At 40.3% G+C, this 20,866-nt stretch overlaps 1 protein-coding gene and 23 non-coding genes across 25 annotated transcripts; all 24 read right to left on the minus strand.

Moving 5' to 3' along the window:
* Positions 1-6,474: 6,474 nt before the first annotated feature.
* Positions 6,475-8,950, minus strand: LOC111807509. Of its 2 annotated transcripts, none has more exons than XM_023693254.1 (4): positions 8,573-8,950; positions 7,697-7,846; positions 7,544-7,614; positions 6,475-6,901 (listed from the first exon to the last, which is right to left on the minus strand). In XM_023693254.1, the coding sequence occupies exons 1-4, from the start codon at positions 8,910-8,912 to the stop codon at positions 6,710-6,712; spliced, it is 753 nt and encodes a 250-aa protein (XP_023549022.1). In that variant the 5' UTR covers positions 8,913-8,950; the 3' UTR covers positions 6,475-6,709. The 2 variants fall into 2 exon arrangements, with proteins under 2 accessions (XP_023549022.1, XP_023549023.1); XM_023693255.1 differs by having other exon boundaries at positions 6,475-6,921.
* Positions 8,951-9,183: 233 nt separating this feature from the next.
* Positions 9,184-9,264, minus strand: TRNAL-AAG. Its single transcript has one exon. It is a non-coding gene; the product is annotated as a tRNA-Leu (tRNA).
* Positions 9,265-9,353: 89 nt separating this feature from the next.
* TRNAL-AAG lies at positions 9,354-9,434 on the minus strand. The gene has a single exon. It is a non-coding gene; the product is annotated as a tRNA-Leu (tRNA).
* Positions 9,435-9,603: 169 nt separating this feature from the next.
* TRNAL-AAG lies at positions 9,604-9,684 on the minus strand. Its single transcript has one exon. It is a non-coding gene; the product is annotated as a tRNA-Leu (tRNA).
* Positions 9,685-10,190: 506 nt separating this feature from the next.
* On the minus strand, positions 10,191-10,271 carry TRNAL-AAG. Its single transcript has one exon. It is a non-coding gene; the product is annotated as a tRNA-Leu (tRNA).
* An 85-nt stretch (positions 10,272-10,356) lies between these two features.
* TRNAL-AAG lies at positions 10,357-10,437 on the minus strand. Its single transcript has one exon. It is a non-coding gene; the product is annotated as a tRNA-Leu (tRNA).
* Positions 10,438-10,636: 199 nt separating this feature from the next.
* TRNAL-AAG lies at positions 10,637-10,717 on the minus strand. The gene has a single exon. It is a non-coding gene; the product is annotated as a tRNA-Leu (tRNA).
* Positions 10,718-10,806: 89 nt separating this feature from the next.
* Positions 10,807-10,887, minus strand: TRNAL-AAG. The gene has a single exon. It is a non-coding gene; the product is annotated as a tRNA-Leu (tRNA).
* An 85-nt stretch (positions 10,888-10,972) lies between these two features.
* Positions 10,973-11,053, minus strand: TRNAL-AAG. Its single transcript has one exon. It is a non-coding gene; the product is annotated as a tRNA-Leu (tRNA).
* Positions 11,054-11,142: 89 nt separating this feature from the next.
* Positions 11,143-11,223, minus strand: TRNAL-AAG. The gene has a single exon. It is a non-coding gene; the product is annotated as a tRNA-Leu (tRNA).
* An 85-nt stretch (positions 11,224-11,308) lies between these two features.
* On the minus strand, positions 11,309-11,389 carry TRNAL-AAG. Its single transcript has one exon. It is a non-coding gene; the product is annotated as a tRNA-Leu (tRNA).
* Positions 11,390-11,474: 85 nt separating this feature from the next.
* TRNAL-AAG lies at positions 11,475-11,555 on the minus strand. Its single transcript has one exon. It is a non-coding gene; the product is annotated as a tRNA-Leu (tRNA).
* Positions 11,556-11,640: 85 nt separating this feature from the next.
* On the minus strand, positions 11,641-11,721 carry TRNAL-AAG. The gene has a single exon. It is a non-coding gene; the product is annotated as a tRNA-Leu (tRNA).
* Positions 11,722-11,806: 85 nt separating this feature from the next.
* TRNAL-AAG lies at positions 11,807-11,887 on the minus strand. The gene has a single exon. It is a non-coding gene; the product is annotated as a tRNA-Leu (tRNA).
* Positions 11,888-12,150: 263 nt separating this feature from the next.
* On the minus strand, positions 12,151-12,231 carry TRNAL-AAG. The gene has a single exon. It is a non-coding gene; the product is annotated as a tRNA-Leu (tRNA).
* Positions 12,232-12,320: 89 nt separating this feature from the next.
* Positions 12,321-12,401, minus strand: TRNAL-AAG. Its single transcript has one exon. It is a non-coding gene; the product is annotated as a tRNA-Leu (tRNA).
* Positions 12,402-12,486: 85 nt separating this feature from the next.
* On the minus strand, positions 12,487-12,567 carry TRNAL-AAG. The gene has a single exon. It is a non-coding gene; the product is annotated as a tRNA-Leu (tRNA).
* Positions 12,568-12,656: 89 nt separating this feature from the next.
* TRNAL-AAG lies at positions 12,657-12,737 on the minus strand. Its single transcript has one exon. It is a non-coding gene; the product is annotated as a tRNA-Leu (tRNA).
* Positions 12,738-12,826: 89 nt separating this feature from the next.
* Positions 12,827-12,907, minus strand: TRNAL-AAG. The gene has a single exon. It is a non-coding gene; the product is annotated as a tRNA-Leu (tRNA).
* Positions 12,908-12,996: 89 nt separating this feature from the next.
* TRNAL-AAG lies at positions 12,997-13,077 on the minus strand. Its single transcript has one exon. It is a non-coding gene; the product is annotated as a tRNA-Leu (tRNA).
* A 440-nt stretch (positions 13,078-13,517) lies between these two features.
* On the minus strand, positions 13,518-13,598 carry TRNAL-AAG. The gene has a single exon. It is a non-coding gene; the product is annotated as a tRNA-Leu (tRNA).
* A 335-nt stretch (positions 13,599-13,933) lies between these two features.
* Positions 13,934-14,014, minus strand: TRNAL-AAG. Its single transcript has one exon. It is a non-coding gene; the product is annotated as a tRNA-Leu (tRNA).
* A 2,595-nt stretch (positions 14,015-16,609) lies between these two features.
* TRNAL-AAG lies at positions 16,610-16,690 on the minus strand. Its single transcript has one exon. It is a non-coding gene; the product is annotated as a tRNA-Leu (tRNA).
* Positions 16,691-19,918: 3,228 nt separating this feature from the next.
* Positions 19,919-19,999, minus strand: TRNAL-AAG. Its single transcript has one exon. It is a non-coding gene; the product is annotated as a tRNA-Leu (tRNA).
* Positions 20,000-20,866: the final 867 nt, after the last annotated feature.

The raw sequence follows: 20,866 nt of genomic DNA on the forward strand, positions 1-20,866 counted from the left end.
GAGTTTCTTCGTTTTAATTTCCACTTTTTACAAATATTTTCAAAACTCAAACAAAATTCTCAAAAATTATTTATTTTCTACTACGACTAAGAATTGAAATGACTTTTAAACCAAACTCGGTATGAAGTAGGTCTCGATTCGAACATTCAAGTCAATCGGGGCAGCGATTACACTAACACGTTTAGTTGTGAGATACAACCAAACCCTATCCACAATCGTTATGAAATCATTAAAAAATGTGGTGGGATTGAGGCTGATTGGGAATCCAAGCTCTTGCCAAGCTCCAATGCCACCAATTATGCATTGTTTATCCTACAAACACAACAACATGCATCATCCAACAAGAAAACGTATGGCTTCTTGAATATCAAAGGACAGTACCTCTTTGTTAAGAATCATAATTCTTTCCGGACTTCTGAATATCACTTGTAAAGCCTGTCATAGCAACATCAACTGTACACATAGATCAAGAAATTTGTAAAGAACTTTCGACCGTTTTTGTGAGATCTCATATCAATTAGATGTGAGAACGAAGCAGTCTTTATAAGGGTGTGAAAACCTCTCTCTAATAGATCATTTTAAAAACCATGAAAGGAAGCTCGAAAGGAAAAACACAAAGAGGACAATATATGCTATGCTGTTACAAATGGTATCAGAGTCAGACACCAAACGATGTGTCAGAGAAGAGGCTAAGCCCTGAAGGGGTGTGGACACGAGGTGGTGTGTCAGCAAGGACGCTGGCCCCAAAAGAAGTGGATTGGAGGGTCTCACATCAATTGGAGAAGGGAACGAGTATCAGCGAAGAGGCTGAGACCTGAAGGGGGTGGACACAAGGAAGTGCATTGGGGGGTCCCACATCGATTGGAGAAGGGAACGAGTGCCAACAAGGATGTTGGGCTCCGAAAGGGGGCGGACTATGAGATCTCATGTCGATTGAGAGGAGAACGAAACATTCTTTATATGGGTGTGAAAATCTCTCCCTAGCAGACGCGTTTTAGAAATAGAAAACTCGAAAGAGAAAATCTAAAAGACGATATTTGATAACAGTGAACTTCGGGTGCGTTGGAAATTGATATGGAGAATGATCTCTTGGTGCAATCAAAGTTGGCTGTTTCACCAATGTGAGTGAGTAGAGAACTTGATCTCATAAAACGAAGGATGTGTTGAAGGCTGCAGCGCAACATGGTTAATTCTTTCTTGAGTTTTGAATAACATTGTTATGATTTGTGGGTTGTTTTATACTTGTGTGTGGGACTCGTTTAAGGCAACAAGATTGCTTTTAATTCAATTAAGTACTTGTAAGCTATGCTTTTTTGATCTTATAATAGTTCGATTCATCGAAAGAAGCAGGCCAAGCGAGGGGAAGATCAAGAAGCCGGCCGAGGGGCAGGGGCAGGTTCATCAGCTTCTCTATCCTTCCTGTTCCATCTCATTGTTCAAGGAGAGGCCAATGAGTTTACAGTTCAATGACCCTAAAAATAGAGGAAGGGAATAGAGGGGCAAGAGCAGGAGGGAGTGAAAGCAGGTTCCGTTCCAACCCAGCCAGCCAGCCGGGGGGAAGGAGTGAAAGCAAGCAAGAAAGAGGAGTCGAGCCCGAGTGAAAGAGTGAAAGAAGGTTCAGGGGAAGATCAAGAATTAATCGAGAGGATTGACTTGAAACACTTTCAAGTTCAGGGGAAGAGAAAGAATGAATCTTGAGTCTTTCCTTGAAGTTGAAGGAGAAGCAACCCTCAGCGTCACACCCTCGCTCAAAGCTCCTTTATAGTATAGTTATAGTAAGGGCTCGCACCTCTGGCTTTTCGCACGTACTCACTCATCTTTATCAGCTCCCTCTCCCTTATTGAACTCGGTAAAGTAGCTTCGCTCCCTTGCCCTTGCTCTACCTCTATTTACTACGGACTAGGGCAGGTTAGTTCTGTTCCTTAGCATCAAGTGAAAAGAAAGCAGATGAACGAACCAAACGTTGTTTAGTTTAAAAAGCATCCCCCCATCATCCTCATTCGATCCTGCCTGCCGAAGAAAGAGAAGAATATGCTAGGAAGGGGCCCCTAAGCTCGCTGCGAGAAGGAGAAGGGCTAACATACAAAGGCAAGACGCGCGTTAGAGAGGCACTAGGTCTACTTGTTACAAAAGGCGAACATCCCTACGACACAATAGGCACAAGGAAAGAGCAATAGCTCGGACCAATCCTTCTCTCCTCCTTAAGAAAGAGAATGTATTGTAAGAGGATAACCTCCTTCTGTCTTCCCTAAGAAAGAATTAATTGTAAGGAGTGGTATAGTATTTAGTCTTTCCCCTACCGCTCTCTCTCTCTCTCTGTCTGCCAGCTTGGCTCCTTAAACTGATTAAAGTGATTCAGTTATAGCCTTACAATGTAAGGCGTTTAATGGACCTCTACCCTTGGTCTCATAAAACAGTATGATAGACATTTCCTGCTTTCTAGCTTTGAAAAAGAGATCCAAAAGCTGATACCCAATTGTTGTAGCGGAAGCCACAACCAAAATGCTATGATACCAAGTGTTGTACTCAAAGCTCTTATACCACTTGAAGTGTCGTAAATGTCACAACTTTTAATGCTCTGATACCATTTGTTGCGTCGTACTGCTACAACTTTCAATGCTTTGATATCACTTGTTGTAGCCAAATGTCACAACCACAAAAATGGTTATGATACCCAATTGTCGTAGAATAAGCGAAGTAAGATCGATCGCACTCATGCACCCATTAACAGAAATTAAACAAAGAGACACAAAGATTTACGTGGTTTTGAGAGAAGAAATTATCCCACTTCCACGGGTAGCAACCAGTCTCAATAATCAAAGTGTTTATAGAGTGTATATCTCACACTCCCTCATTGCGAAGTCTCTCCATGAAGTTTCTCTCAAATGTCACTCAACAAATACAAAATTACACCCAAACTCAATACTTTTAATCATCCTAGACAACCCTTTATATAGGCATTGATGATTCATGTATCAAAATAATAATATGAACCATCAAGGATTATGAACTTAAATGAGAGTTAATAACCAAAATAAATGAGAATATTAATCAAATAGTTATAAACTAGATGAGAGTTATAATAATACATCTTCATGACAACTTACAATAGTAACTATTGCCATTGTTATTAGAGTGTGAGATCCCACATCGGTTGGAGAAGGGAATGAAGCGTTCTTTATAAGGGTATGAAAATCTATCCCTAACAAATGCGTTTTAGAACCGTACGGCTGACAACAATACATAATGGTCCAAAGCGGTCAATATATGCTAGTGGTGGGTTTAGGCTATTTCAAATGGTATCATTTTAGCGAGTATATCATTAGTGCATTATCTATATAATACAAGTATATCATTGTGAAGTAGATGATACATTCACATGACTGATCATACTATTCACTCAATCATAAAAATTTCATAGTTAAGTGTGTTTTACTTCGAACAATTCTATGTTGGGTGACCTATAAATTTTCCTGAAATGTATATGAGTGAGGACAAATCATGCAAGAAGGACTCGTGTTAGTTTGTGGAGATAGTTTTCACTCTTAAGAAACGAGGAGTAGGTAACCTAACTAGGTCACAGGAGATGTGGTAGAATATCACGGTCATGAGGTGTCAAATTCAGATTCTGAATCTTTATCTGGACATGAGCCATTACAAATGGTATTATAGGAGTACCTCTCCTAGTAAGATGTGATTTAAGGACAAATTAAGGCGGAAGCTGGTGGACATGTGACACCCACATAAAGGAGGGGTACATGAATAGACATGTGTGGAGGGTACATAAATGAACTAAAACCACATCTGAATGAGGCCAATCTTGAGGATACGATGACTAAAAAAAACTTTAAAAAATTGAAAGTCACTCCTACACCCTTTACTTAGATCAATTCTACGTTAGGTGACCTCCTAATAATTTTTATGTGATGCATGACATACTAGAAGAACGCGTGCTCGTTCGTGAGGATAGTCTTCGCTCTTAAGAAGCGAGGAGTAGACACGGGATGTCGGACAATGTGGAGGCCATCAGATGTCGAATCCAGATTCTAGACCCTAATCCGAATCCTAGACATGAGTTGTTGCAAAGCTATGTTCAGTCAGATTAACACGATGAACTACAACTATATGACTCAACCATTTATATAATCCAAGGTACCAACTCATTCCCCTTACCCATTCCACAACGATGTCAATGAGGCTAGAGTGCACCGATGAGCTTTTGAGTGCAGCCTTCCTACTCATCGGACTAGCCGACAATGCCAACATGAAATGCACCTCCAAGATGCTCTCTTTCACAGTCTCCCACCCTCACCCTCGCCCACGCTTCATTGCAACCCTCCAAATAATGCCTGAATTCTTCACCCATTATTCTTTCCACACCATCCACCATTCCACCCTTCCCCTCCACTCATTTTACAATATCATTATGCACGTGCAACTCCACTCATATTTCTCCATGTCCCTCTTCATTGATACCCATCTCAATCGCCTAACCCTTCAATTTTCGCATCCAAGTTAGTATTCACTCAATCCTGCATATCATAATCATCTTTCTTCCAAGATTCATTATTGCAAGTTCTTGTAGGGAATGAGCATAAATTGATCGTCTGTCGATTGTCGTTGGCACGTTCGATACACGAGATGAAGGCCGAATTGATCGGAGGACGTTTGTGTCGATCGATTCGGACATGTTCCGACGCATTGTAACCGAGCTTAACGGTTACTTAGTTCGTATTACGGTAAAAGATTCATGGGTCAAGTTTTTTATGGGAAGTAAAGAAGAAAGGCAATGCATAATTGAAGGTGATAAGATAAGGAATCAATACAAGGGGAATAAGATTCGGATTACCTTGTTGATCGAATATCTCAAGACAAGAATATTGTTTGAGATTCGAATCACTCCACAAGCAAGATCGATCATGTCTAGCTTGAATGATTCTTTGATCAAATATCTCAACGCAAGAACACTTGATTGAGATTCAAATCACTCCACAAGCAAGATTGATCATGTCGAGCTTGNCTACATAGAATTGCAAATAAACTTAGCCATTGGCTAAAGAAGGCACAAATGCTTCTTTTATATATATTTTTCAAGTCTACCTACAAATACAACATACCTAGCTTTATATAGCTTCAAAATGAAACTAAAAGACATTCCAAGAGTTGTAACATTCATACTAAATGCCCATAATTAACCATTATGTAATTGTAACCTAAAGTAAATAAAAACTCTTAAACTACATTAATGAAATACAATAACTCTAAATTGTAATCCACCCAAAATTTATCACATGAAACTTCATTCTTCTTCAATGTCGCATGAATTGAAATATCTTTTGATAATTTCAACAATATTTTTTTCACATCTTCATTGAAGCATATTGCATTATTGATGTCTCTTGGTTCATATCAGAAGAGGTTGAAAGAGTAGAAAGAATTGAGTTCATAATTTGGCCTCTCGAACTCAAAGGGTATGGTTTTTCAATACGATGGATTCATGTTGTATGATGATTGTTTCCTTTTGGAATGTTTGCTGGATATCATATTTATTTTCCCAATTGATTATAAGTTTGTTAGTAAAAAAATGCTTTAAATTAAACGAAATGTTTTCGTGTTTGTTTTAATTCGTAAGGGTCTATTTGTTTTATGATTTTTGTCATGATTTCGATCCAAATGTGTAATATTGTTGTTTGTTGTGCCGAATTTCACTTTTTAAAACACCTAATATTATTCTCTAAAGAATTTAAAATTTCAAAAAATTATTGGAGTGATGAGATTTTAATTAATTAATCCCAATTAATTTCTTTTAATTAATTATTAATTATAAATATATTATTTAGCTTATTAAATCTTAACTTGTAAATGTTTTGTATTATGTTAATTATTTTAGATAATATATTTGTAATTAATATGGTATATTTTCTACTTTTATAAAATATTAATTATAAATGAATTTAATTTTAATAATTATGTTGAAATAAATAAATTTAAACTCATAAATAATCATCATATTAAAGAATTAATTATACCTATTATATTATATATTATAAATTATGAATTTTTCATAAGAGAATTCTTTTACATTTTCGTAAAAAAGGTGAGATTTGGAAAAGCAATTCACTTGAACAAATATTAAAAATGATAATAATTAATAAACTTTGTTATAACTTTTATACAAATTTACAAAGACTTTGAAACAAATTTTGTTTTTTAAAATAAAATGTATAAGCACTTTAACTAAACAAAACAAATTTATAGTTGAAAATTAAATAAATAAGTTTTTTAGAATATTAGTTGTGACATTAATCGAGATTATAATTATAGCTTGTACATGCTTTTCACTCTCAAAACAATTATCTAGCTCTCCTCTACCTCATAAATAAGGTTTATGTTGCCTCAAGAACTCGGGACAGTTCGAGCTAAATCTTAAAGAAAGCAATAGTGTTGTTTGGCAAGCCCAACAACAAATAAAAATGAAACAAAATGAATCATATTCATGAAACTACGAGTACATGTCTCTGTTTGTACAAAATTTAAACACATATCAAACATAAAATTCTATATACACGTCGAGAAGCTAAACCCTAACGTAGAGTATGCCAAAATTATGCATCCACATGATCCAGTGACCATTATTATATGCATATTTCACAGATAAAGATTCATCAAAGAGAAACTTACATTGGCTTCACCAGGTTTTATTCCAATGTCAATAACAGACCAGATAGCTAGCATGTAGTCCTGTACAGCAGCTCAACAAGTTGCGTGAACTGACTGTCTTGAATATCCACACAAACTTGGAGGTATAGGATATGTGGAAGAAAAAGTACACGGGATGCAGAGTGATGATGAAGTAAAATACTTTTCCTCCTTTGACACCCCCAATTATGCAATCTTTATTCTGCACCACATCACCTTATACTAGTTGTTGTTAGGAATCACGACTCTCTACAATGGTATGATATTGTATACTTTGAAAATAAACTTTTATGGCTTTGCTTTTGGTTTCTCCAAAAGGTCTCGTATCAATAAAAATGTATTCCTTACCTATAAACTCATAATCATTCCCTTAATCAGTCAATATATGACTCCCATCAACAATCTTCAACAGATGTTTGGGATAAGCCATGAAATTTGAAATTTGAGTAATTCTTATTCGTAGTTAGATTGTGAAAACTAAGTGTTTGAAAAGTTTATATAGAGATCAATAAAATCACGATAAACAAGTATCAAAGTACATTACTTTGGTCCTTGTAATCTTTGTAGGGTTCTTGTGTTTTCCTATTTTGAAGACGTCCATTTTAGTCACTACACATTCAACTTTTGTTCATTTTAATCCTTTACTAATAGAGATTAACATGGACACATTTTAAAATTAAACTAGAGACTTGAATGAACATTTTAAAAGTACCCGACCAAATCGACGAACAAAACTAGAATTTAAACTATTTTAGTTGCGCTATAAACTAATGGGTGAGCAAATTTGAGTTTCATTAGTCAATGCTGTGAAAAATGGTTATGAAAAGGCATCACTAGTCCTTACCTCTGTGGTGAAAGTAACTTGCCCAGTTAGAGCATCGAACTTGACCTCCGTCTCTGTTAAAGTGATAGAAACTGATGCAGAAGAAGAGAACAAATTTCAGAAAATTTAAGACTATTCGTTTACATTAACTGCAAAAGGAAGAATTCAAGTTACCTAACTCATCGGGGAGGATAACCAAGTCAGACACGATATTTATGAACTCCGTTGAACGAATTGCAACAAAAACTCCGTAATCAATTGGGCTGATATCAATATTTTGGGCATGTGACAATACCAATGCAGAGTATTGCAGATATCCAGTATCTGAAATCAGAATTAACAGTTTAAAAATTGAATCGATGGTAGAAATGTATCAAATAATGCACAATTACAGACCGGAGAGAAAATGATTCATATGTGATGAAGGCAAAAAGAACACATAATTCACGGCTCTGTTCTTTCTTTTCATATCGAATATCAAATTCCATGTTCGTTTAATCCATCGCTCTATAATTTAGTGGAAACCAAAACAACGACTATTCTAGAGATCAAAAAAATCCAAGAAAATACTGAAAATCCCTAAAATCCAAGATTCAATCAAAAATTGCGGGAATTGTCGTAAAAAAGGAATCGCCAGAATGACAACATTCAGTTCAATTAGAATCAAGATTCTTCGGAAATGAAATCGAAATCGTCGCAACAACAACTATTCCTGCTATCGAAATGGCCGTGAAAATCCCTAGAATCATAAAATTCAAGATTCATTCAAAATTACCGGCCGGAGAGAAATCATAATCAATTCAAGAAATCACAGTATCGACGACATTCAATTCATTAGAGTCACTTAGAAAAAGATTTCATCGCACACTAGGCACAACGATTCTGGAGATCAAAAAATCCGGAAATGACCTAACATCGTCAAATCAAAGTTTCAATCAAATTTCAGAGCAGAGAGAAATCATCCTCGATTAAGAAATCACCAGTGAATTCAATTACGAAATCGCGATTCTTCAGAATAAAAACGAAAAACGTAGAGAGTAATAAACTCACGAGGATCCTCAAATTTCAAGGGCGCGAGTCTTTGGTTTCCGCCGATATAGATGGTCATGGAAAGATCTTCGCTGTACATATTGGAAATATTAGTAGCGAAGAGTTGAAGGAGAAATTTGTACCGATGTTCCTCGAAGTTGTCGCCGTCGGGGTGCAACAGAAAGGAAGTGAAGAATGTAGGCAACATTCGAAGCGATGCAACGAAGGGATAGGGAGAAGAAACGACGATTATGGACAACTTTTCTCTGGAGCATTTGATATGGGCTTCATCGCAGAGCGTAGCCAATGGCAACACCGCGAGCCTCAGATCATACACTGTGTCAACGTGAATGGTGAACATCGCGACGCTGAGAGACGAAACCAAGAGTGATGAAATTGGCGGGCAAAGAGTGATCGCCGTTTAAATTCCTATTTATATCTCATTTTCATTTTCAATTCCAAATTTGGTTGGTAATAAAATTTAAATTTTAATCTATTGCTTGGGTCGATTCGTTCAAAAGAGGTATTAGGCCTTGAAACTTTAAACTCAAAATACGTTCACTAATCAAGGTTGCTGAGCATGTGTCAAAGACAAGAACCAAACTAGGGTCGAGAGCTCGTGAGACAAACATTGTTGAGAGTGGGATTTGAACCCACGCCCTTTCGAACCAGAACCTTAATCTGGCGCATTAGACCAACTCGGCCATCTCAACATGCAATCACAAAACAAGGTCGGGAGCAAATCTGGAGCAGGTGTCATAGATAACCAAACTAGGGTCGAGAGCTCGTGAAACAAAAACATTATTGAGAGTGGGATTTGAACCCACGCCCTTTCGGACTAAAACCTTAATCTAGCGCCTTAGACCAACTCGGCCATCTCAACATGCGATCACAAATCAAGGTCGGGAGCAAATCTGGAGTAGGTGTCATAGATAACCAAACTAGGGTCGAGAGCTCCGCTATTTTTCTTATGCACGTCCCATTCGTGCTCGTTTAAAAACCAAGAAACACAACACACCAATTGTACCTCTTACGGAAATGAAACAAAAAATTATTGAGAGTGGGATTTGAACCCACGCCCTTTCGTACCAAAACCTTAATCTGGCGCCTTAGACCAACTCGGCCATCTCAACATGTAATAACAAATCAAGGTCGGGAGCAAATCTGGAGTAGGTGTCATAGATAACAAAACTAGGGTCGAGAGCTCCGCTATTTTTCTTATGCACGTCCAACTCGTGCTCGTTTAAAATAGAAAAAACACACCAATTGTACCTCTTTTGGAAATGAAAGAAAAAAAATTGTTAAGAGTGAGATTTGAACCCACGCCCTTTTGAACCAGAACCTTAATCTAAAGCCTTAGACCAACTCGACCATCTCAACATGCAACCACTAATCAAGGTCGGGAGCAAATCTGGAGCAGGTGTCATAGAGAACCAAACTAGGATCAAGAGCTCATGAAACAAAAACATTGTTGAGAGTGAGATTTGAACCCACGCCCTTTCAGGCCAAAACCTTAATCTGGCGCCTTAGACCAACTCGGCCATCTAAACATGCGACCACTAATCAAGGTCGGGAGCAAATCTGGAGCAGGTGTCATAGAGAACCAAACTAGGATCGAGAGCTCATGAAACAAAAACATTTTTGAGAGTGGGATTTGAACCCAAGCCCTTTCGGACCAGAACCTTAATCTGGCGCCTTAGACCAACTCGGCCATCTCAACATGCAATCACAAATCAAGGTCGGGAGCAAATCTGGAGTAGGTGTCATAGATAACCAAACTAGGGTCTAGAGCTCCGCAAAAACATTGTTGAGAGTGGGATTTGAACCCACGCCCTTTCGGACCAGAACCTTAATCTGGCGCCTTAGACCAACTCGGCCATCTCAACATGTAAATTCTAATCAAGGATGAGAGCAGATCCGAAGAAGGTAACCTAGAGAGCAAAACTAGGTTCGAGAGGTTGACAATTAATGATATATGACCAAAATGCCCCTACTTTTGACATTTTAAAACCGCACAATGAGGGAGCGAGATCTTCCATTCGACATATGTTATAGGTCATACAATGATGAATGTGATGACAACATTGTTGAGAGTGGGATTTGAACCCACGCCCTTTCGGACAAGAACCTTAATCTAGCGCCTTAGACCAACTAGGCCATCTCAACATGCAACCACTAATCAAGGTCGGGAGCAAATCTGGAGCAGGTGTCATAGAGAACCAAACTAGGATCGAGAGCTCATGAAGCAAAAACATTGTTGAGAGTGGGATTTGAACCCACGCCCTTTCGGACCAGAACCTTAATCTGACGCCTTAGACCAACTCGGCCATCTCAACATGCAATCATAAATCAAGGTCGGGAGCAAATCTGGAGTAGGTGTCATAGATAACCAAACTAGGGTCTAGAGCTCCGCAAAAACATTGTTGAGAGTGGGATTTGAACCCACGCCCTTTCGGACCAGAACCTTAATCTGGCGCCTTAGACCAACTCGGCCATCTCAACATGCGACCACTAATCAAGGTCGGGAGCAAATCTGGAGCAGGTGTCATAGAGAACCAAACTAGGATCGAGAGCTCATGAAACAAAAACATTGTTGAGAGTGGGATTTGAACCCACGCCCTTTCAGACCAGAACCTTAATCTGACGCCTTAGACCAACTCGGCCATCTCAACATGCAATCATAAATCAAGGTCGGGAGCAAATCTGGAGTAGGTGTCATAGATAACCAAACTAGGGTCTAGAGCTCCGCAAAAACATTGTTGAGAGTGGGATTTGAACCCACGCCCTTTCGGACCAGAACCTTAATCTGGCGCCTTAGACCAACTCGGCCATCTCAACATGCAATCACAAATCAAGGTCGGGAGCAAATCTGGAGTAGGTGTCATAGATAACCAAACTAGGGTCTAGAGCTCCGCAAAAACATTGTTGAGAGTGGGATTTGAACCCACGCCCTTTCGGACCAGAACCTTAATCTGGCGCCTTAGACCAACTCGGCCATCTCAACATGCAATCATAAATCAAGGTCGGGAGCAAATCTGGAGTAGGTGTCATAGATAACCAAACTAGAGTCTAGAGCTCCGCAAAAACATTGTTGAGAGTGGGATTTGAACCCACGCCCTTTCGGACCAGAACCTTAATCTGGCGCCTTAGACCAACTCGGCCATCTCAACATGCAATCACAAATCAAGGTCGGGAGCAAATCTGGAGTAGGTGTCATAGATAACCAAACTAGGGTCTAGAGCTCCGCAAAAACATTGTTGAGAGTGGGATTTGAACCCACGCCCTTTCGGACCAAAACCTTAATCTGGCGCCTTAGACCAACTCGGCCATCTCAACATTCAATCACAAATCAAGGTCGGGAGCAAATCTAGAGTAGGTGTCATAGATAACCAAACTAGGGTCTAGAGCTCCGCAAAAACATTATTGAGAGTGGGATTTGAACCCACGCCCTTTCGGACCAGAACCTTAATCCGAACCTTAATCTAACGCCTTAGACAAACTCGGCCATCTCAACATGCAATCACAAATCAAGGTCGGGAGCAAATCTGGAGTAGGTGTCATAGATAACCAAACTAGGGTCTAGAGCTCCGCAAAAACATTGTTGAGAGTGGGATTTGAACCCACGCCCTTTCGGACCAGAACCTTAATCTGGCGCCTTAGACCAACTCGGCCATCTCAACATGCGACCACTAATCAAGGTCGGGAGCAAATCTGGAGCAGGTGTCATAGAGAACCAAACTAGGATCGAGAGCTCATGAAACAAAAACATTGTTGAGAGTGGGATTTGAACCCACGCCCTTTCAGACCAAAACCTTAATCTGACGCCTTAGACCAACTCGGCCATCTCAACATTCAATCATAAATCAAGGTCGGGAGCAAATCTGGAGTAGGTGTCATAGATAACCAAACTAGAGTCTAGAGCTCCGCAAAAACATTGTTGAGAGTGGGATTTGAACCCACGCCCTTTCGTACCAGAACCTTAATCTGGCGCCTTAGACCAACTCGGCCATCTCAACATGCAACCACTAATCAAGGTCGGGAGCAAATCTGGAGCAGGTGTCATAGAGAACCAAACTAGGATCGAGAGCTCATGAAACAAAAACATTGTTGAGAGTGGGATTTGAACCCACGCCCTTTCGGACCAGAACCTTAATCTGGCGCCTTAGACCAACTCGGCCATCTCAACATGCGACCACTAATCAAGGTCTGGAGCAAATCTGGAGCAGGTGTCATAGAGAACCAAACTAGGATCGAGAGCTCATGAAACAAAAACATTGTTGAGAGTGGGATTTGAACCCACGCCCTTTCGGACCAGAACCTTAATCTGGCGCCTTAGACCAACTCGGCCATCTCAACATGCGACCACTAATCAAGGTCGGGAGCAAATCTGGAGCAGGTGTCATAGAGAACCAAACTAGGATCGAGAGCTCATGAAACAAAAACATTGTTGAGAGTGGGATTTGAACCCACGCCCTTTCGGACCAGAACCTTAATCTGGCACCTTAGACCAACTAGGCCATCTCAACATGCAATCACTAATCAAGGTCGGGAGCAAATCAGGAGCAGGTGTCATAAACAAAAACATTGTTGAAAGTAAAATTTAAACCCACGCCTTTTCAGACTAGAACCTTAATCTGGTGCCTTAGACCAACTTGGCCATCTCAACATATATTTGCTAATCAAGGCTAAGAGCAGATCTAGAGCACGTGCCATAGAGAGCCTTTGATATATTGACCATTCTAACATCATTGTTGAGAGTGGGATTTGAACCCACGCCCCTTCTTTGGGGCCAGAACCTTAATTGAGAGTGGGATTTGAACCTACGCCCTTCTTGACAATTCTAACATCATTGTTGAGAGTGGGACCCACGCCCTTTCGGACCAGAACGCGACCACTAATCAAGGTCGGGAGAAAATCTGGAGCAGGTGTCATAGACTAGTTTCGAGAGCTTGTGAAACAAAAACATTGTTGAGAGTGGGATTTGAACCCACGCCCTTTCGAACCAGAACCTTAATCTAGCGCCTTAGACCAACTCGGCCATCTCAACATGCAATCACAAATCAAGGTCGGGAGCAAATCTGGAGTAGGTCACATAGATAACCAAACTAGGGTATAGAGCTCCGCTATTTTTCTTATGCACGTCCAATTCGTGCTCGTTTAAAATACAAAAAACACACCAATTGTACCTCTTTTGGAAATGAAAGAAAAACATTGTTGAGAGTGGTATTTGAACCCACGCCCTTTCAGACCAAAACCTTAATCTGGAACCTTAGACCAACTCAGCCATCTCAACATGCAACCATTAATCAAGGTCGGGAGCAAATTTGGAGCAGGTGTCATAGAGAACCAAACTAGGGTCGAGAGCTCGTGAAACAAAAACATTGTTGAGAGTGGGATTTGAACCCACGCCCTTTTGGACCAGAATCTTAATCTCGCGCCTCAAACCAACTCGGCCATCTCAACATGCAATCACAAATCAAGGTCGGGAGCAAATCTGGAGTAGGTGTCATAAATAACCAAACTAGGGTCTAGAGCTCCGCTATTTTTCTTATGCACGTCCAATTCATGCTCGTTTAAAATACAAAAAACACATGCACGGCCAATTCGTGCTCAAAACAAACACACACCCTTTGGGACCAGAACCGCCTTAGTCAAGGCTCAGAGGAGATCTGGAGCCTTAGACCAACATATATTTGCTAATCAAGGCTGAGAGGAGATCTGGAGCACGTGCCGTATATTTGCTAATCAAGGCTGAGAGGAGATCTGGAGCACGTGCCATAGAGGCTCCATATCTCCTCTGATATATTGTCGATTGACAATTCAATTAATTATATTATGATAAATGACAAAAAATGCCCTACTTGACCATTCTAACATCATTGTTGAGATTGGGATTTGAACCCACGCCCTTTTTTACCAGAACCTTAATCTGGCACCTTAGACCAACTCGGCCATCTCAACATGCAACCACTAATCAAGGTCGGGAGCAAATCTGGAGCAGGTGTCATAGAGAACCAAACTAGGGTCGAGAGCTCCACTAGGAGCAGGTGTCATAGAGAACCAAACTAGGGTCGAGAGCTCCACTATTTTTCTTATGCACGTCTCAAGCGTTCTCGTTTAAAATACGAAGGTTTTTGTTTGAGAGTGGGATTTGAACCCACGACCTTTTGAACCAAAAGCTTAATCTGGCACCTTAGACCAACTCGACCATCTCAACATACAATTACAAATCAAGGTAAGGAGCAAATCTAGAACAGGTGTCATAGGGAACCAAACTAGGGTCGAGAGCTCCACTATTTTTCTTATGCACTTCTCATTCGTGCTCGTTTAAAATACGAAGTGAAACCAAAAACATTGTTGAGAGTGGGATTTGAACCCACGACCTTTCGGACCAGAACCTTAATCTGGCGCCTTAGACCAACTCGATCATCTCAACATGAGATCACAAATCAAGGTCGGGAGCAAATCTGGAGTAGGTGTCATAGATAACCAAACTAGGTGTCATAGATAACCAAACTAGGGTCTAGAACTCCGCTATTTTTCTTATGCACAATCCTTTAAAATACAAAAAACACACCAATTGTACCTCTTTTGGAAATGAAACAAAAAGATTGTTAAGAGTGAGATTTGGACTTTAATTAATCTGGCGCCTTAGACCAACTCAGCCATCTCAACATGCAATCACAAATCAAGGTAAGGAGCAAATCTGGAGCAAGTGTCATAGATAACCAAACTAGGGTCGAGAGCTATTTTTCTTATGCACGTCCCATTCGTGCTCGTTTAAAATACAAAAAACACACCAATTGTACCTCTTTTGGAAATGAAAGAAAAACATTATTGAGAGTGGGATTTAAACCCACACCCTTTCGGACCAGAACCTTAATCGGGCGCCTTAGACCAACTCGGCCATCTCAACATGCAATCATGAATCAAGGTCGGGAGCAAATCTGGAGCAGGTGTCATAGATAACCGAACTAGGGTTGAGAGCTCCGCTATTTTTCTTAATTGTACCTCTTTGGAAAATGAAACAAAAACTTGTTGAGAGTGGGATTTGAACCCATGCCCTTTCGGATGAAACAAAAACATTATTAAACATTGTTGAGAGTGGGATTTGAACCCACGCCCTTTCGGACCAGAACGTTAATTTCTTAATTGTACCTCTTTGGAAAATGAAACAAAAACTTTTTGAGAGTGGGATTTAAACCCACGCCCTTTCGGACCAGAACCTTAATCTAGCGCCTTAGACCAACTCGGCCATCTCAACATACAATCATAAATCAAGGTCGAGAGCAAATCTAGAGCAGGTGTCATAGATAACCAAACTAGGGTCGAGAAAGGCCAACTCGGCCATCTCAACATGCAATCATAAATCAAGGTCGAGAGCAAATCTAGAGCAGGTGTCATAGATAACCAAACTAGGGTCGAAAGCTCCGCTATTTTTCTTATGCACGTCCCATTCGTGCTCGTTTAAAATACAAAAAACACACCAATTGTATCTCTTTTGGGATTTGAACCCATGCCCTTTCGGACCAAAACCTTAATCTGGTGCTGGCGCCTTGGACCAACTTGGCCATCTCAACCTGCAATCACTAATCAAGGTCAGGATCAAATCTGGAGTAGTGTCATAGAGAACCAAACTAGGGTCAGGATCAAATCTGGAGCAGGTGTCATAGAGAACCAAACTAGGGTCAACTAGGGTCAGGATCAAATCTGGAGCAGGTGTCATAGAGAACCAAACTAGAGCAGGTGTCATAGAGAACCAAACTAAGGTCAGGATCAAATCTGGAGCAGGTGTCATAGAGAACCAAACTAGAGCAGGTGTCATAGAGAACCAAACTAGGGTCAGGATCAAATCTGGAGCAGGTGTCATAGAGAACCAAACTAGGGTCAAGATCAACTGGAGCAGGTGTCATAGAGAACCAAACTAGGGTCAGGATCAAATCTGGAGCANCTAGAACAGGTGTCATAGGGAACCAAACTAGGGTCGAGAGCTCCACTATTTTTCTTATGCACTTCTCATTCGTGCTCGTTTAAAATACGAAGTGAAACCAAAAACATTGTTGAGAGTGGGATTTGAACCCACGACCTTTCGGACCAGAACCTTAATCTGGCGCCTTAGACCAACTCGGCCATCTCAACATGCAACCACTAATCAAGGTCGGGAGCAAATCTGGAGCAGGTGTCATAGAGAACCAAACTAGGGTCGAGAGCTCCACTAGGAGCAGGTGTCATAGAGAACCAAACTAGGGTCGAGAGCTCCACTATTTTTCTTATGCACGTCTCAAGCGTTCTCGTTTAAAATACGAAGGTTTTTGTTTGAGAGTGGGATTTGAACCCACGACCTTTTGAACCAAAAGCTTAATCTGGCACCTTAGACCAACTCGACCATCTCAACATACAATTACAAATCAAGGTAAGGAGCAAATCTAGAACAGGTGTCATAGGGAACCAAACTAGGGTCGAGAGCTCCACTATTTTTCTTATGCACTTCTCATTCGTGCTCGTTTAAAATACGAAGTGAAACCAAAAACATTGTTGAGAGTGGGATTTGAACCCACGACCTTTCGGACCAGAACCTTAATCTGGCGCCTTAGACCAACTCGATCATCTCAACATGAGATCACAAATCAAGGTCGGGAGCAAATCTGGAGTAGGTGTCATAGATAACCAAACTAGGTGTCATAGATAACCAAACTAGGGTCTAGAACTCCGCTATTTTTCTTATGCACAATCCTTTAAAATACAAAAAACACACCAATTGTACCTCTTTTGGAAATGAAACAAAAAGATTGTTAAGAGTGAGATTTGGACTTTAATTAATCTGGCGCCTTAGACCAACTCAGCCATCTCAACATGCAATCACAAATCAAGGTAAGGAGCAAATCTGGAGCAAGTGTCATAGATAACCAAACTAGGGTCGAGAGCTATTTTTCTTATGCACGTCCCATTCGTGCTCGTTTAAAATACAAAAAACACACCAATTGTACCTCTTTTGGAAATGAAAGAAAAACATTATTGAGAGTGGGATTTAAACCCACACCCTTTCGGACCAGAACCTTAATCGGGCGCCTTAGACCAACTCGGCCATCTCAACATGCAATCATGAATCAAGGTCGGGAGCAAATCTGGAGCAGGTGTCATAGATAACNTCAAATCTGGAGCAGATGTCATAGATAACCAAACTAGGGTCGAGAGCTCCACTTGTTTTCTTATGCATGTCCCATTGGTGCTCGTTTAAAATACATAAAAAAAAACACACCAATTGTACCTCTTTTGGGAAATGAATCNGAACTAGGGTTGAGAGCTCCGCTATTTTTCTTAATTGTACCTCTTTGGAAAATGAAACAAAAACTTGTTGAGAGTGGGATTTGAACCCATGCCCTTTCGGATGAAACAAAAACATTATTAAACATTGTTGAGAGTGGGATTTGAACCCACGCCCTTTCGGACCAGAACGTTAATTTCTTAATTGTACCTCTTTGGAAAATGAAACAAAAACTTTTTGAGAGTGGGATTTAAACCCACGCCCTTTCGGACCAGAACCTTAATCTAGCGCCTTAGNAGTGTCATATAGAGAACCAAACTAGAGCAAGTGTCATAGAGAACCAAACACTAGGGTCGAGGGTCAGGATCAAATCTAAAGCAGGTGTCATAGAGAACCAAACTAGGGTCGAGAGCTCCGCTATTTTTCTTATGCTCGTCCCATTCGTGCTCATTTAAAATACAAAAAAACACACCAATTGTATCTCTTTTGGAAATGAAAGAGAAACATTGTTGAGAGTGGGATAGCGCCTTAAACCAACTCGGCCATCTCAACATGCAATCATGAATCAAGGTCGGGAGCAAATCTGGAGCAGGTGTCATAGATAACCGAACTAGGGTTGAGAGCTCCGCTATTTTTCTTAATTGTACCTCTTTGGAAAATGAAACAAAAACTTGTTGAGAGTGGGATTTGAACCCATGCCCTTTCGGATGAAACAAAAACATTATTAAACATTGTTGAGAGTGGGATTTGAACCCACGCCCTTTCGGACCAGAACGTTAATTTCTTAATTGTACCTCTTTGGAAAATGAAACAAAAACTTTTTGAGAGTGGGATTTAAACCCACGCCCTTTCGGACCAGAACCTTAATCTAGCGCCTTAGACCAACTCGGCCATCTCAACATACAATCATAAATCAAGGTCGAGAGCAAATCTAGAGCAGGTGTCATAGATAACCAAACTAGGGTCGAGAAAGGCCAACTCGGCCATCTCAACATACAATCATAAATCAAGGTCGAGAGCAAATCTAGAGCAGGTGTCATAGATAACCAAACTAGGGTCGAGAAAGGCCAACTCGGCCATCTCAACATACAATCATAAATCAAGGTCGAGAGCAAATCTAGAGCAGGTGTCATAGATAACCAAACTAGGGTCGAGAAAGGCCAACTCGGCCATCTCAACATACAATCATAAATCAAGGTCGAGAGCAAATCTAGAGCAGGTGTCATAGATAACCAAACTAGGGTCGAGAAAGGCCAACTCGGCCATCTCAACATGCAATCATAAATCAAGGTCGAGAGCAAATCTAGAGCAGGTGTCATAGATAACCAAACTAGGGTCGAAAGCTCCGCTATTTTTCTTATGCACGTCCCATTCGTGCTCGTTTAAAATACAAAAAACACACCAATTGTATCTCTTTTGGGATTTGAACCCATGCCCTTTCGGACCAAAACCTTAATCTGGTGCTGGCGCCTTGGACCAACTTGGCCATCTCAACCTGCAATCACTAATCAAGGTCAGGATCAAATCTGGAGTAGTGTCATAGAGAACCAAACTAGGGTCAGGATCAAATCTGGAGCAGGTGTCATAGAGAACCAAACTAGGGTCAACTAGGGTCAGGATCAAATCTGGAGCAGGTGTCATAGAGAACCAAACTAGGGTCAGGATCAAATCTGGAGCAGGTGTCATAGAGAACCAAACTAGAGCAGGTGTCATAGAGAACCAAACTAGAGCAAGTGTCATATAGAGAACCAAACTAGAGCAAGTGTCATAGAGAACCAAACACTAGGGTCGAGGGTCAGGATCAAATCTAAAGCAGGTGTCATAGAGAACCAAACTAGGGTCGAGAGCTCCGCTATTTTTCTTATGCTCGTCCCATTCGTGCTCATTTAAAATACAAAAAAACACACCAATTGTATCTCTTTTGGAAATGAAAGAGAAACATTGTTGAGAGTGGGATAGCGCCTTAAACCAACTCGGCCATCTCAACATGCAATCACAAATCAAGGTCGAGAGCTCCGCTATTTTTCTTATGCCGTCCCATTCTCGTTTAAAATACAGAAAACACACCAATTGTACCTCTTTTGGAAATGAAAGAAAAACATTGTTGAGAGTGGGATTTGAACCCACACCCTGTTGGACCAGAACCTTAATCTGGCACCTTAGACCAACTCGGCCATCTCAACATGCGATCACAAATCAAGGTCGGGATCAAATCTGGAGCAGATGTCATAGATAACCAAACTAGGGTCGAGAGCTCCACTTGTTTTCTTATGCATGTCCCATTGGTGCTCGTTTAAAATACATAAAAAAAAACACACCAATTGTACCTCTTTTGGGAAATGAATCAAAAACATTGTTGAGAGTAGGATTTAAACTCACACCCTTTGGACCAAAACCTTAATTTTGCACCTTAGACCAATTCAACCATCTCAACATGCAATTACTTACTAATCAAGGATGGGAACAGATCTAGAGTAAGTGTCATAAAGAGACAAACTAGGGTCAAGAGACTGCGCTCTTTTGTCCAATGAAAATAAAATTAAGTAGCATGATAAATGACAAAAATACCCCTACTTGACATTTTAACACCCCAAGGGTGTGACGTACATCTATGGAATAGGAGTGCATGGGGCGTAGAACTCAAAGGCTAGAGAGAACTTAATTTCATACAATTGGTAAGGTTTTGGAATGTGATGAGCACATAGCTTAAGAGCTTTACTCGGAGTAGTTCAACGAGTGTTTACTAGAGTTTCTAGTGAGTATAGTAAGAGACCAGTGGAGCTCATTCAAGAAACGAAAAAAATTCTCCAATGTTACCTTATGAAAAATGGAATCTTAATCTAACACCTTAGACCAACTTGACCATCTCAATTCTTTTAAAAAAATCTAGAGCCTCAGACCAACTCTGTCATTTCAACATGTAAATGGTCTACCAACTTATATTTTAAATTCTAAAAACATCAAAGTTTTGAGATATAAAAATTGAAACTAACCTCAAATTTTCTATCTATGAATTTAATGGAAAAGTCCTCGAGTATCTATGAATTTAA

The sequence above is a fragment of the Cucurbita pepo genome, chromosome LG12 (genome assembly GCF_002806865.2).
Source record: "Cucurbita pepo subsp. pepo cultivar mu-cu-16 chromosome LG12, ASM280686v2, whole genome shotgun sequence".
NCBI classification, from domain to species: Eukaryota; Viridiplantae; Streptophyta; class Magnoliopsida; order Cucurbitales; family Cucurbitaceae; genus Cucurbita; species Cucurbita pepo.

Coding starts and splice junctions, on each gene's coding strand:
- LOC111807509 (XM_023693254.1), bottom strand. CDS start 8,912: ATGTTCACCATTCACGTTGACACAGTGTATGATCTGAGGCTCGCGGTG. Junction 7,615..7,696: donor TATCCTCCCCGATGAGTTAG/GTAACTTGAATT, acceptor CTTCTGCATCAG/TTTCTATCACTTTAACAGAG. Junction 6,902..7,543: donor AAGTTACTTTCACCACAGAG/GTAAGGACTAGT, acceptor GATGTGGTGCAG/AATAAAGATTGCATAATTGG.